The sequence below is a fragment of the Musca domestica genome, unplaced genomic scaffold (genome assembly GCF_030504385.1).
Source record: "Musca domestica strain aabys unplaced genomic scaffold, Musca_domestica.polishedcontigs.V.1.1 10, whole genome shotgun sequence".
Taxonomy (NCBI): Eukaryota; Metazoa; Arthropoda; class Insecta; order Diptera; family Muscidae; genus Musca; species Musca domestica.
In genome coordinates, this window is record NW_026712115.1 from 10541232 (window position 1) to 10555950 (window position 14719).

Genomic DNA, 14719 nt, shown 5'->3' on the forward strand with positions numbered 1-14719 from the left:
GCCTCATTATAATGGTAAATTAAAAAAAAAGAGAAAACAAACACATAAAAAAAATCGTTGAAAAATACTTGTAAAATCATAAAAATACCGAATATAGGGTATTTTTATGATTTTACCAGTATTTTTCAACGATTTTTTTTTTTAATTTGAAATTTCCTGTTAGATGTTATACAAAGTTCGGCCCAGCCGGACACTTTGCGTCCATACCCATCAACTTGATCCGTGGATATGATGACGCTAAAATTTGGAGTACCTGTAAACATGTTTTTAAAAAAATGCGTATTACATGTTTGTTTTGAATATGCGATTCTTACTTAACTAAAAAGAGGGATAAGTTTTTTTAATTCTCAATGAAAAACAAGTAAGCAAAGGCTACAGTCGAGCGGGGCCGACCGTTAAATACCCTACAACACTATAATAAACGATACAGTTTATATAGGCGAGATACTCGAAAGAATTCCACAAGATATTGTGACAAATAATAAAAGAAAACCATCAGGTTCCGTTCTCTAATTTTCGAATAAGAAGCAACTTAAACTAATTTGCTCATTTCCAATTTATTGGTAGATGTTGCACTTAAATGGTCTTCCTAGATCTGGAACCAATATTTCCCAAAGACCTATAATCTCTCAGAAGTGGCAAAAGATTAACATTTATTATTGGTTTTTGACTGAAACGCATCTATATGAGATACAGACATTTGACTATATCCTTCAACGAAATCAGCGTTAACGAAATAGTCAGAAGTGCGTCTTTCCTGTATTTGTGAATTCTCCAAAAAGTCACTGGAATGGACATTTCGTACATTGAATATTTTTGGATGGCCATCCAAAACTGCTTGGCTCTTGCAATGTCCGGTAACCCCCATTCAAATGTGCGTGAGGGTCGGGCGATAATTACGACCTGCTGACAATTTTGCAGTTTTTTGGTCCATTTCAACCCCTAAATATATGGCGATCATCTCCAAAAAGAGTAGGCTTCTATTCTGACCCTCATCTGATCCCCATGCAAAATTTCGTTAGGATCGGGCCATAAATGCGATCTGTATATGATATCCTGATATCCTAACTACTTAGTTTTGTTAGCTGTAGAAATATTACCAAATGTTTAATTCAAAATGAAAATATGCCAAAAAAATGACAAAATTGAAAAAATATGAGAAAATTTTACAAAATCAATATTTTCATCTTTAGAGAGATATTTTTATGCGATTTTTTTAGACGTTTTTACTTTCCTGTCAAGAGGCCATTCTGAATTAATGAGAACTGTGGAAATCAGTTCAGCCGTTCTCGACATATAAGAGATTTTTCAAGCATATCTTCTTTGATAAACGTATATATCGCACATATTTTGCTATATATCCGTTTTGTTGGATGTTAATATCAATGTAAAGATCAGAAGTAACCTTGTCATGGCTTTGTGATTTCGCCGGGATTTAAAATATTCGCGGTTTAATGAAAATTTTTGAATTTTTTCAACACAAAATATATGGTCTATTTTACCCGCTAAATATTATCCGATGACCACCCAAATTGGTAGGCTTCTTCCCCGCCCTAAACTCTAGCTACATGCGAAATTGCGCGTCGATTGGTCTATAATTGCGACCAGTAGAGCAACTGCAAAATCAGGAAATTTTTCAGTATTTGGTCCATTTCAACCCCTAAACATTTAGCGATCATCTCCAAAAGAAATAGGGTTCTATTCTGACCCCAGACCCACCTCCATTCTAAATTCCGTGAAGATCGGGCCATAATTGCGACCTGTAGAGTGATTACAAATTAACATGGACAGACGGACAGACGGACAGACGGACGGACGGACATACATAGCTAGATCGACTCAGCTCGGCGATCTAGGAAGATCCATATATACTTTCCTATGTGGGAAACCAATATTTCGAGGTGTTACATAATTTTTGGCCCAATCAAACTTATAATACCCCCAACACATAGTGTTGTAGGGTATAAAAACAAGTCGAAATCAGCAGCAAATTGGGAAATAAAATTGAACTTGGAGCTACACCCACGAATCTTGGAGAATAACATTGAATCCGGTTACGAGCGATGTAACAGTCACTTGACATATTCAAACAAGTAAGCAAAGGCTATTGTCGTGCGGGGCCGATCATGTGATACCCCACAATCGTTTTTGGAATAACGTCATAGAGTCGTGCCCAGATGTAACTAACATCAATTTCTTTTACATATAGATTGTTACTATTTTGCTATATATCCAATATCTTCGCTATCAGCATCAGTGTAAAGGTCAGAAGTGACCTTTTCTTGTATTTGTGATTTCGCCGGGATTACAAATATTTGCGGGTTAGTGGAAATATTCGTAGTTTTTTACATAAATGTTATAGTTTATTATACTAAACCAAGCATTGTCCGATGACCTCCAAATTGCAAGGCTTCTGCCCAGGCCTAAACTCTGACAAAATTCCGCGTCGATTGATCTATAATTGTTGCCAGTAGAACAACAGCAAAATCAAGATTTTTTCAATTTTGGGTACATTTCAACGCCCAAACATTTTGCGATCAGCTCGAAATATAATAGACTTCTATTCTGACCCTAATCCCACCTCCATTTTCAATTTCGTGGGAATCGGGCCATAATTGCGACCTGTAGCGTGATTACAAATCAACATGGACTCATACATAGACTTAGCTCGGCGAGATAGGAAGATCCATATATAGTTTCCTATGTCGGGAACCAATATTTCGAGGTGTTACATAATTTTTGGCCCAAGCAAACTTCTAATACCCCAAACATATAGCGTTCTCCAGTAAAGATAAATATTTAATTTTCTTAGGATTGTAGTTCAGGTGTCGATTATTCCACATCATTCTTTATGATATTAATGTGTTTTCGCCAATTTGTCATCTGTCTCTTTTTATGGTTTAAGAACAACGATGGCTTTCAAAATAAGTTTACATATATTCCACCAAATTAGGCTTTACTCAATTGTTAGCAAACAGTTGCTAAGTTTTTGTAAGAATTATTACATACATACATATCTATATTATCTATTATAAAATATTGGTTAAAATAATACAACAGTTCACAACAATTCATATAAATAGAAAATATCGATTTAAATCCATGTTAGATTCGAGCGTCGACTTTCATTCTTCAAGTTGCTGAAGAGTAGCCAACCAAAAACTGCAGCTGCAATCTGAAAAAGAGATCCACCCCAAATGAACAATTATTACAAAACCAAACAATTGTTAAATATTTTACCTCTGCCATAATAAGTAGGCAATTGACAATGTTAAAAGTTAACATTTTGCTGGCCAAATACTTGTTGAACTGGGCTTCACAGCCCTTAGTGAAATAGTCTCCTGCCTTTGTACAGTGACCATCTTCACAACAAGTCTTTGGAATATCGTGTTTTATGGCAACATAGTCGTCCGTTCCATTAACACCACAGCAATGCAGCTGAAAAAAGGAAACAATTTCAACGACTTAGGTACCATGATTTATGTTTGCCTTACCCATTTCTCGTAATAGGCCAGTGCGCCCGGTTCTTTCAACTCTTCTTCCCACAAATCTTTAAAACCTTTTTCCACACTTCCGGCCAAGCCATCTCGCGTGCCCTGAGAAGTCATGCTAGACAATAAAAGTTGAATCAGAATCATGGCACACAATATGACAATGAACTGCAAAATCAATAAAAATATTTAAATGGAAAATTTTATAAAAATTTCAAAATCCCATCGCTTACAATAAGTAGCCTGCGTTTGGATTCATGAATGGCCGCCAGACAACCGAATATGGAAATGAAAAGAATGGCAACTCCCAAAGCTATGATCAAACCACCAGCGAGATTTTCGCCGATATCCACCGTTGTCTCCTCGCCATGTACAACGGTTCTATGTTCCGGTGCATTGACCAATACAAATATTCCAAATCCAAATAATATTAAGCCCAGAACCTGAAAATATAATAAAATATTTTTGTTTATTTTGATGATGTGAAATTTTGAATAAGAAGTCTATGATTCAATAACTCATAATAATGATATTTCCAAAAGCAAAGAGTTTTTAACCTGATACCCTATTATTATACCCTATGTGTTTTTGGGGTATTATAAGTTTGATTGGGTCAAAAATTATTTAACACCTCGAAATGTTGGACCAAGACATGGGAAACTATATATGGGGGAGATGATATTATGGACCAAAAACTGTTTCTAGTTGCCCTGCAGGTCCCAATTAGAGACCAATCGGCCCTACCATTTTATTTGGTCATTGGAAAATATTTAGCGGGTAAAACAGACAATAACTTTTATTTAAACCGCGAATATTTTTTATTCCAGCGAAATCATAAATACACTAGAAGGTAAATTCTAACAGCTACAATGTTAAATTTAGCAAAATATATGCATCTCATATGTCAAAGAAGGGGATGTTGGTTAAACAATTAATAGACCAGTGTTTAAAGTAGATCAAAAATCTAAAAATTGCCCTACTGTTTTCAACAAACGACCATTAGTCATGGAATTAGTTTATGAGGCTGTTCAGCGACCTGAAGGCTGAAGCCTATCATTTTTGATGGTCATCGGATAATATTTAGCTGGTGAAATGGGCCACATTTTGTGTGAAAAAATACCAAAATTATAAGAATCACAAATACATGAATGTGAAATTTCTGTTCTTTCCAAAAGAGAGAATAAGGCATTTGATGTACTACGGACATCTGCTGTTTTAGAGTTCCTATGTTTTTAGAAAATATTGATCCCAGATATATGATGATTATTTGAAAAGAGGTTCAAGTTGGTTCAACATTTACTTTTATTATGTAGCAGATGTGGGAATGTTTCTAGGTGTCATCTTCACACTAGTCAAATTGTTTAAGATCTGCTGAAACTTTACCGTAAATTGTAGCGTTGTAGTCCTTGCTTATTATTTTCTTTCCTTTTCAAGCTTGGTGCTGTATACCTATATTGCGAAAATCTATTTCTTTATTATAATATGAAGTGTTACTCCCTATTAGTGATACCTTATCTAATTATAATGATTTTGAAAAAAGCTCAATAAATTAAAATTTTTAGCGCATATTATAAATATATTAGGATAATAAAAACATGTATATCCATAAAGTATAATTTACGAGTTATTATATATTAGGATGGATAATGTTAAACAATCATATTCTTACTAAATTTACTCAATATATGTAAAAACCGAATATTATCGAACGATTAAATGAATTTTTTATATTTGTGAGGGGCGATTTTTAGCGTGATTTTGACTCACCGGATGAGAAATAACTCTTGCCACTCATAAAACTTTCGTTTAAAAAGCAAAGAAATCATACCGAGCTTAGGAAATTACAAAACAAGGGGCATTTACTTTTGTAAACCCGAAATAAAACAAGTAAAGAAAGGTCCCACTATGCATGTTTAGTAGAGCTTCCCGTAAAATAATCGTTCATTTCCTAAAGTAGATCATACCAATTGTGTATTGTGATTTTAGAGCAGTTATATTTTGGAATCAGAAGGAACTAATATATGATAGGTTTGACGGAGGCTTTTGTACCTCTCGTACCAAATTACATTGAATTGTAGTCAGTGCATGACTTCTTTTCACTAAAGTCTAATTTACTTCCAGTATAAATTTGGGTATATATGGCAAAACCCACTCAATTTGAGTAGATACTACACATTTGAGGATATATATGGAAGCTATATCCAAAATCCAAACCGATCTCCATAGAATTTAGCAAAGATATTTCTGAGTTGTATCTACATAATATAATTGTTGTGAAATGCTATTCGTAATATGGATAAGGAGTTTAACATGTGAGGGAGATAAACCCCAAATCGTATGAAACATATATATCTGGGAGCTTTAGCCGTATCTAAACCGGTTCCCACCCGATTTGAAATACGTGTTTCTGGGCTGAATTCCCTCAGTTGTGCCGAAATCCATTCCATTTAGATGAATATTAAAGTCGGACGAAACTATACATGGAAGCTATATCTAAATCTGAACCGATATTGTCTATTGTCCACGATTGCCAGACAAACTTTTGAATTCGGACTGATATTGCGCCCTGTATATGTGAGCTATATCCAAAACTGATCCGATTATCACCGATTATAACCAATTTCGTCCTTGGGCCAAAAAAAAAATATTTGGGACAATAAAAGTGACCTGTACTTTGTTTACAAAAATACTGCACAGACGGACGGACATACAAAAACCGACTCAAAATGTGATTCTATGAGGATAATCAAAAGTAAATATTTGTCCATTTCGGTTTTCTTCTGCATGTTATAAACTAATGCACAAAGGCGCAATATCCTGTACCACAGTGTGGCCTAGGGTATAAACACACTATTATTTGATTCTCCGTTCTCCCAGCGACTCTGATTTCTCTCACAATAAAGCCCTTTGTTCCTAATGTGCCAAAACTGCTTTTTTACTTGCCTCATTCATTTAATCTGTACGACCTTTTTAAGCCGAATATAATACAATGCACATTATATATGAGTTATGTAGGGAGTAAACATTCCAGTAAAATATTACTCCCAAGCTGTGATGTAACGATTGTGGTTTATTTTTTCTCAGATTATTAATTCTCAAAAAGGGTTATTAATCCCAAAAAGAAATTCTCACACCCAGATACTGAGTTCCAATTTGTGTCACAGTCTTTAAGGTAATGCATATTGCGGTTTTAAATTGGAATACATATTAAACTGGATGGAAGGCATAATGTTTTATGTTCCAGAACATGCAATATAGCACTATATTGTACTACTTGTAAATTTTTTTACCTAAACACCATTTCCATACATGTGACACTAACGAGACATATAAGAGAACATAGAACTTTTTATAGACCTCCGAAATACATGAGAGTTTCACACTCAAATCAAATAATCAATGTCGTTGGAATAACAGCGAGGATGTTTTGCTCGATTAAGAGTGAGAGTAAACTGTACCCGAAACGGAGTAGATTCTACTCTTGCGGAGTACTAACTTACTTTTTGTAATACCGTTATTGTATTACACAAACGCACACAAATCAACAAACATTTTTTCCACTATGATAAACGGGCAGTAGTAGAATTCTGAGATTTGATAATTAGGGCCAGCCTTGGTGACGCTTTATTTGCCAAAGTACCAAATTGGTATAATGTGTGGAAAATTAAAACTCTGCAGTAATGTTTTACGAAATTCGAATTAAATGTACGACAATTTCTAAAGGATACAATAATAAGCTCATTATTTGTTAATGAGATTTTTGATAAGTGTGCTGTCAACCGACTGGAAGATACTTCGGATAGAGGAAACGTGAAAACGTGCTCTTCATCCAAACAAAATATATTTGGCAGGGAAACCTCAAGTGGTTATCGTTAGTGCACTCCAGCATTTAAATGTGAATTAATCTTTTGTGTCTCGTAACATCGCTCGTTACCGTGATACTGGTAGCGTAGCCCGACGTCAAGGAAGGGGACGGAAGGAAACAGCTACATCAGCAAAAATGGTTCGAAAAATAAAGATCGAAACCAGCGTCACAGTGGCCGAAAAATGGCTCGTGAGCAGAACATATCGCAAGATTCCATTTGGCAAATATTGAAAAATGTGCTCGGGGTAAGGCCATTGAAATTCCAAAAGTGCAAGAACTTACACCGCTCCTGAAAGAAAATAGACTCAAAAGAGGTAGAGTTGCTTAGCCGAAAGTGGTGAAATGCCGAATTTGGTTTTCTCCGATGAAAAAACATTCGTTGTCCAGCAGTTTGTAAACAAACAAAATGATCGTGTTTACTTGAAATTAGCCGTTTGAAGGCCATAATTCGTGCCAAAGGTGACCACTCTGGACGAAACTAAACGTATTCTAAAATTTGATGCTATTTCCGACATTTTTGTTTTCATGCAATAAAATTTAAAGAAGAATGTGAAAATTATGGCGTTTGACTTTGTTGCAGTTTGTTTTATCTCGCCCTGTATGTGTAGTGAGATACTGAAGTTGAGTTTAAAACTTTAAGTATGGAAGTTTGAATATTTCGATTGCGGAAATGAAAAAAACCCTACCAAATGGCTGAAGGTAAAAAAGATAGTTGAAAAATTTATAAAACCCCTTCAACTTATCTAGCATAGAAGCAAAAATTTCAAATTTGCTCCCATATATATGTTTCATCCGATTTGGTGTTTAAATCTCCAACTTTCGGAATATGCACTCTACCATAATCATATTTTTGACCAGATATCTCATAAAGATCAGAAATGTCCAATATAAACCTTTCTTATACGAGAGCTCTACTAAATATGCATAGTGGTGTAGGATAACATATAGTCGGCCCCACCGACTTTTGAGCTTTTCAATCAACAGCATTAAATACGCTTTTCTCGAAACTGAATTTTACTATTGAGCGATATGTAAAATTATATAGATATTCTGACACAATCAAACTCTCATAGAATGCTGCTACAAATGTCAACTTTCTAAATATGGTAAATGCTATATTTGGCTTTAGTATTTATGATCTAAAATATTTTTTATTCGATGATATACATATTCTCATATCATCTGCAAATAAATCACATTCCAATACCAAAAATGTTTATCTATTTAAAAAAAAAGCATAAAGCATACCAATTTACATATTTTTTCTCAATTGTGGTTTAGATGTATCGAAAAAGTTCTTTCTCTATGCTTTCTATGGTGCAGTGACGATGGCGATTATCGTGAAATGATTAATGCAACAAATGACGATGAATTAATGATTCACAGAACTTACTGCAAAAACAAAATTCAGCAGCAGCAGGATGTGCTTCAGTGTTGATGTTTCGAATCCCATATTGAATATTTGTTTATTATTTTGTGGCGTTGGTTTTATTTTTTGCACTTTATTATTTGTTGTTGTTTTTCTATTTTGGCATAATTTAAGAATGATCACTAATTGTCTATCACTTGCTCATACGTTCGTTCATTCGCACGGTGGCACTGAAAAAAAAAAACATAAACAAAAATAGATAGAATATGACGTAAGTTATGCATTTGTTTAAACTTTCGATTTTTCTTCTTTTTTTAATGCAACTGAAATTGATTTTTTGGCATTGCTTTTTAATTTTCTTCTTTTGTCACTCAAATATTTTAAAACGAATATGAATGATCACACATTGTCATCTGATGGACATTGACAATTATCTATATATCTGGTCACGAAATGATATTTTTTCTTGATTAGAATCTCATTACCGGAATCGGATATGGAAATGTCACACAAGCAAACTGTTCCGTTTCGCTCACAATTTTCAACTAAAATCAGAAGATTTCATTCCATCTGCTGTGCTTTAGAGCACCTACACTTCGTATAGCCGATACATTTGGTTTCTCGTCTGATTTGTCGGAGTACAAAATCACCCTTGGCTATTTGCAGTTAAATGAATTCCCCGTAAGATTCGTAAATTCTATGACTCAAAATTGAATTGAAGGAAATATAAATAAATGTGTATCTGAACATTGAATGAATTCGAAGACAAATGCACTTTAGCTGATTTACGTGACAAACAAATACTTTTTTGGTAGCTTCCAATGTTTATGTTTAGGTGTTCGTTGTTTAGTAGAAAATACAAAAGCTCTGATTTTAGACGACGCTCGCAACCGTTCTTCGCATTTTTATTCATATATATTTTTAGTTCCTAAGAATTCGGTTTCAGACATATTCACGTTTGCGTTTATAACGTAATATAACGTAGTTTTTATTTTCAATGAATTTAAATTTGAGAAGGCAAATTATAGAAAACAAGAATTTTGGCTATAAACTCAGTAGTATTTACACTATTATGAATTGACTTTCTTTTGACTGCAAACTTAGTAGTCAGGTGGGCTTATTGACCGAACTTATATAGACTTTCCAAGAGTCAATAAATACGTAAAAAAAGCATTCGCTCCTTTTTAAAAAGAGTTAGATCTGTATTTTATTTCCCCCACAGTTCATATTTTGTTTGCTTGATGGTAGGATTGAAGTTGCGATCATCGCAAACTCAGCTTTGTAATAATCATGTTCGCGTACAATACGATGTCTACGAGTGGTTAAAGGAACTCACAACGTCGAGGAGTACCGCTAATGGTGGTCCCAATGCTAAGGTGGTAGGGATCTCTCTGTATTTTTTTTTTTTTGGGTATTGTGAGATCGTCTCGTATATGATGTGAGGTTATGAATCAGGTGGTAGATAATGGGGTATACGTTGATGATCATGGATCAAGATGGATTGGAAACTCATGATGTAATAGTTATGGGATGGCAATTTACTGTAGAGATACTTGGCAGAAGATATCCAGGTCGACTTAGTTTGCTTGGGTTCGGCAGCTAACGGGTGATAATTTTATAAGACACTGTCCAGGCCTTCTAAGATGGATCGGGATTTGGGTTCAACAAATCTGTGTGGTATGCTCTGGAGACGATGGCTAAGCCTTCGCCGATTATTTAGAACTCATTCGCTGTGGGTATGTTCATGTTTAGCTGCTTGGGTCGTCTATTGGAAACATGGCTAGGAAACTATTCTAGCTAACACTAAGGTTTATGACTACTTCTAATTAATTACCAATGTTTGAGCTGTAATACGGTTACGGTAAATGCATTGCCGGCCAGCCATATTAATGTAAGCCAGTTAAAAAAAAAAAATTGCGATTATTTAAAAACGGTTCTGTGATTTAGCTTAAGTTTAACTGTGATTCTTATTGTATTGATTATTTATTTTTACATTATATTAATTAAATGTTGTGGAGTCCCGTTTTATTAATATTAATAAGAAATAAATAATGCATAATTACTGATAATTCAATAAAAAACGCTCTTGAAAAAGTTGGAAACAAGCCAACGAAACGTTGAGCAAAATATGAAATAAATTCGTTTATTTTCATTTGATTAACTTGACCATAAAAGCCCAATAAACCCATATTGAATAATCTCAACATTGGTCAACAAAATACATTTTTGAAAAAAAAAAAAAAAAAAAAAAAAAACATTTCCAGCTAAAGATTATATTAGTCGGAGGACAGATAATGATTCAGAAAATCACTAACTATACTTTGGCGTAACCCAAACCGAACACTATATGTTAAAAGTATTGCCAAGAGAATGAGAATTATTTGATTTATGCTTTAAACGATATATTACCGAAAGCTGAATTGTCCGTTACGAGGTCAACGAATACTGGGGTGGTTGGATGACGCTGTTATCATTTCTGTCGTCGCACGATTTTGTGGTCTTGCTCCATTATTCCAACTGACATTGATAAAATTCATAGGACGATTTTTTATTCTCTGGAACCCAAATTACATACGGTTCGAATGGATATTGGGACCTCCAAGTATCAGATAGTAACTATACCAAATGTTAAAAAAAATTATGTATATCCCAAAACAAAACCAGCAATAGCGTAATGCGGTTAATTTGCTTTTAAACGCGTTGAAAGCTTCTATTATAAGTGATGGGATTTTACCAAATAGTGGACCCAAATGATTTTACCCTTCACTACGAGATAGCCCCATAGTTTCTTTAGACGATCTTGATATTTATGTGGGAGAGGGGGTGATCGTGTACCAATCAAAGAAGAAAAAAAACATTAGAAGCAAACGCCTTGTGGATTTTGTGGATAAAAGAAACAACTCTTTTATGGGCTTTGTTGGTACCCAATTAGCGACTATACGCCTCAACGTTTTTCGTTTGGTTTCGTTTGCTATTGTGATTTGGGAAAATATACATACATAGAAATACAATAACGCTATGACAAAATCTTAAAGCATGCTTGGTAAGAGTAAAATCTGCCCATTTTCGAAGAAATTTAAGAGTTTGTTCTTTTGTTTTTTTTTTTTTACTTCTAAAAGTTCTCCCGCTCAGCTTCGAGCGGGTTTCACTGTTAACTTGAATATGGGCAGTTTTTTCGGAGATCTTCATACAACATTAAAAATAACAAGTAAAAAAGCAGCTAAGTTCGGTGGGCCACTCAAGTTAAAACCGTTATATGGGGACTATACGAAGACGTAAACCTGTCATAAGCTGTAGTGCCCATTACGAACTTAATGTCGCAATAATGTCGCAAAAATCATGAAAATACGGAGTATCGGGAGGTACCGTCATACGGGGCTATACGAAGACGTGGACCTGTATACGAAATTATTTGCCATAAGTTGTTGTACCCATTAAGATCTTTCAATACGAAATTTGAAACGATTCCGGTGAATAATGTTGCTGAAATCGTCAAAATACCGACTATCGGGAGGTACCGTTATATGGGGGTTATACGAAGACGTGGACCTGCATATAATTTTTTTTTTTTTTTTTTTGTCAAAGGCTGTAATACCCATTACGAACTTCAAATACGAATCTTGAGAGAATTCCAGTTAATAATGTCGCTAAAATCATGAAAATGACGAACATCGGGAGATATCGTTATATGGGGGCTACACGAAAACGTGGACCGACATGGCCCATTTACGAACTTAACCTGTCTACTGATAAACTATGCATGTATGCAAAATGTTAGCTATATATCTCAATTCGTTCGAAAGATAGCATGATTACAACAGGCAGACGGACATCGCTAGATCGTCTTAGAATTTCACGCTGATCCAGAATATACACCTAAGTCTGTTTTTACACGGTAGATTGGTTCCAGAAGAAGCCGTGTAAAAAAGACATTGGTCTTATACAAAAATGGGTGATTTGTTCCTAATCTCTAAAACCTATTAAAATTAGTGAAAAACAAGAATTTTTAAGAACAAGAATTCATGAAATCACCGATTGCTTAATTGCAATTTCATTTTTCTTTATAGTTCTTATTGTGGCTTCATTTAAAGCGAACGTTTCACCAAGAGCAGTTGAGCCTTCTCCATTTTGAAGACGATCTAAAATTTTAATCTTGGTTTCCAAAGAAATTGCCTTCTCTTTTAGTTTTTTATCTGACATTTCCTTTTAGGGATACATAAAATATTTAACAAAATTAAAAAACATAAATAACTGAATAAATACAAAATATTTTTTGGCTTACCTTTTATCTTAATGCGTTAAAATTAAATTTAAATTTAAAAATTTAAGTACATAACATTTCAAATCGTGTAAAATGGAATAAAATCGTGTAAAAAAATTAAAAATATTCAATTTTCAAACCGTGTTATATCAAAACCGTGTACAAAAAGACCGTGTAAAAACAGACTTAGGTGTATGTATTGTAGGGCCTATTATAAATATTTCGAGGAGTTACAAACGGAATGACAAACTTATTATACCCTCCATAGAATGGAGGTATAAAAATGAATTCTATCAAATAAATTCCCAATATCAACGCTTTTTGTTATATAGTCAGCCCAGCTCGTCATTTGTCCTTTTCTTACTGGTTTCGATTTAAGAAAGTGACGTCAATAATCTCTGTAGAGAAAAAGTTGATTTGGAACTGTTGGATGGACCAACTTTGAATATGAGAGCCTTTTAATCATTTTATGGCTTCCAGCCAAATCTGGAAATTATTTAAGGGATAGAATTTTCAAAAACAAATATTAAAATTGTTGAAAAATGCATTTTTTAGGTGCAGCGTGATTTGGCATAATTAAAAAGTAAAGTTTGTCACCTTTGAACGCTTGTCCTCAATTGAAATTATTTAAAGGTTTTGCTTGGCCAGAAAAAAATAGATATTATAACATTTATATTGTTTTTATGGTCAGACGTATTGGTAATCGGATCGTCCATTTACTGCTTAAATTAAAGTACACGGTTCGAATGTTTTTTCTCGCTATCTACAGAGTAATACGCCAATAATATTGATGTCATCTAAAGAAAAGAATTGAAATCTGTAAGGTTAGGCGTACATCCGTAAGGACACATTTCCAAGTTTTAAGTACCGTTTTTCAATCATCCGTTTATATCTAGCATAAGAAGAAAGTTAACAAATTAGAACGAATATTTGGGCACAATTAAAGACGTTTCCAATAAAATTGTCAGGTTTCACATCCTATCTAAATAGCATTGCATTCGTCATTTCGGATTTTCTTTGTAAATAACATATTATAAATTTTCTTCACTTCAATAAATTTATTTTATGTTCAATAGCTTCATGAAAATGTCAAATTACTCATTATCTCTAAATAAAATGATGTTTTCCATGTAAGGTACCTACAATTCGTTACGTCTCACTATTTCCTGCCTCAGCCACTGCCATTTCTGTTTCATGTTTCAAAATAGCAAATCGGTGTTTGTTTATATTTTTATATTCCATATACACTATTTTATCTTCTACAGCGACTGCGGCTGTCGCTGCTGCTTTCTCTACCGCGCTGTGGTTCTGCTTTGAAGAACTGTTTGTGGCCGCTGAATAATCATTCCTCTTGCAATCGATTGCCGTAGTAACGACGCTGGCAGTGATCTTGAATCTATTCTTGCTGCCTCCCACAACGATTCCATAGCAAGTTATTGCTATTTTGCTTGGCGTTGTTATTGTTTTGCGCTCGGTAAGTGGGCAAAGCTTTCGACTGGGCGGCTGTAAAGTTTTGTTATTTTTAATAGTTGTTTTGACCATATTTTACTGCAGCAAGTTGTGATGTATGGCTATCTGAATGAAACCCACGCGCTCAGCGCATTAACAATATTCTATACACTGAAAGAAAGCATATCAATATATTGTAAAAGATTTATTTACCAAAAGACGAAGACCTTGTCAAATGGAATTATATAAGATGGCGTTTCATAAGCATGTAATTTATTTGTACA

The 14719-nt window shown here is 34.3% G+C and overlaps 1 protein-coding gene and 1 long non-coding RNA gene across 4 annotated transcripts in view; one reads left to right on the top strand and one right to left on the bottom strand.

The window, feature by feature from the left end:
• The window catches only part of LOC109611938 (uncharacterized), a 31527-nt gene extending 22785 nt beyond the window's left edge, over positions 1-8742 (top strand). For both annotated transcript variants that reach the window (XR_002194198.2, XR_009342884.1), the window contains one exon: positions 8638-8742. This is a non-coding gene — a long non-coding RNA (uncharacterized LOC109611938). The remainder of the gene's footprint in view (positions 1-8637) is intronic.
• LOC101899117 (tetraspanin-9) lies at positions 2926-9370 on the bottom strand. Of its 2 annotated transcripts, none has more exons than XM_005179630.4 (6): positions 9211-9370; positions 8750-8955; positions 3725-3934; positions 3495-3659; positions 3241-3438; positions 2926-3175 (listed from the first exon to the last, which is right to left on the bottom strand). In XM_005179630.4, exons 2-6 carry the CDS (start codon positions 8807-8809, stop codon positions 3095-3097), a joined length of 714 nt encoding a protein of 237 aa, XP_005179687.1. In that variant the 5' UTR covers positions 8810-8955; positions 9211-9370; the 3' UTR covers positions 2926-3094. The 2 variants fall into 2 exon arrangements, with proteins under 2 accessions (XP_005179687.1, XP_011290944.1); XM_011292642.3 differs by having other exon boundaries at positions 9131-9273.
• Positions 9371-14719: the final 5349 nt, after the last annotated feature.

What these genes read in the sequence shown, in the direction of transcription:
- LOC101899117 (XM_005179630.4), bottom strand. Translation starts at nt 8,809, where the DNA reads ATGGGATTCGAAACATCAACACTGAAGCACATCCTGCTGCTGCTGAAT. An exon ending in CCAAACGCAGGCTACTTATT is followed by an intron (nt 3,660 to 3,724) that starts GTAAGCGATGGG and finishes TTGATTTTGCAG; the next exon opens with TTCATTGTCATATTGTGTGC. An exon ending in GCCTACTTATTATGGCAGAG is followed by an intron (nt 3,176 to 3,240) that starts GTAAAATATTTA and finishes TCTCTTTTTCAG; the next exon opens with ATTGCAGCTGCAGTTTTTGG.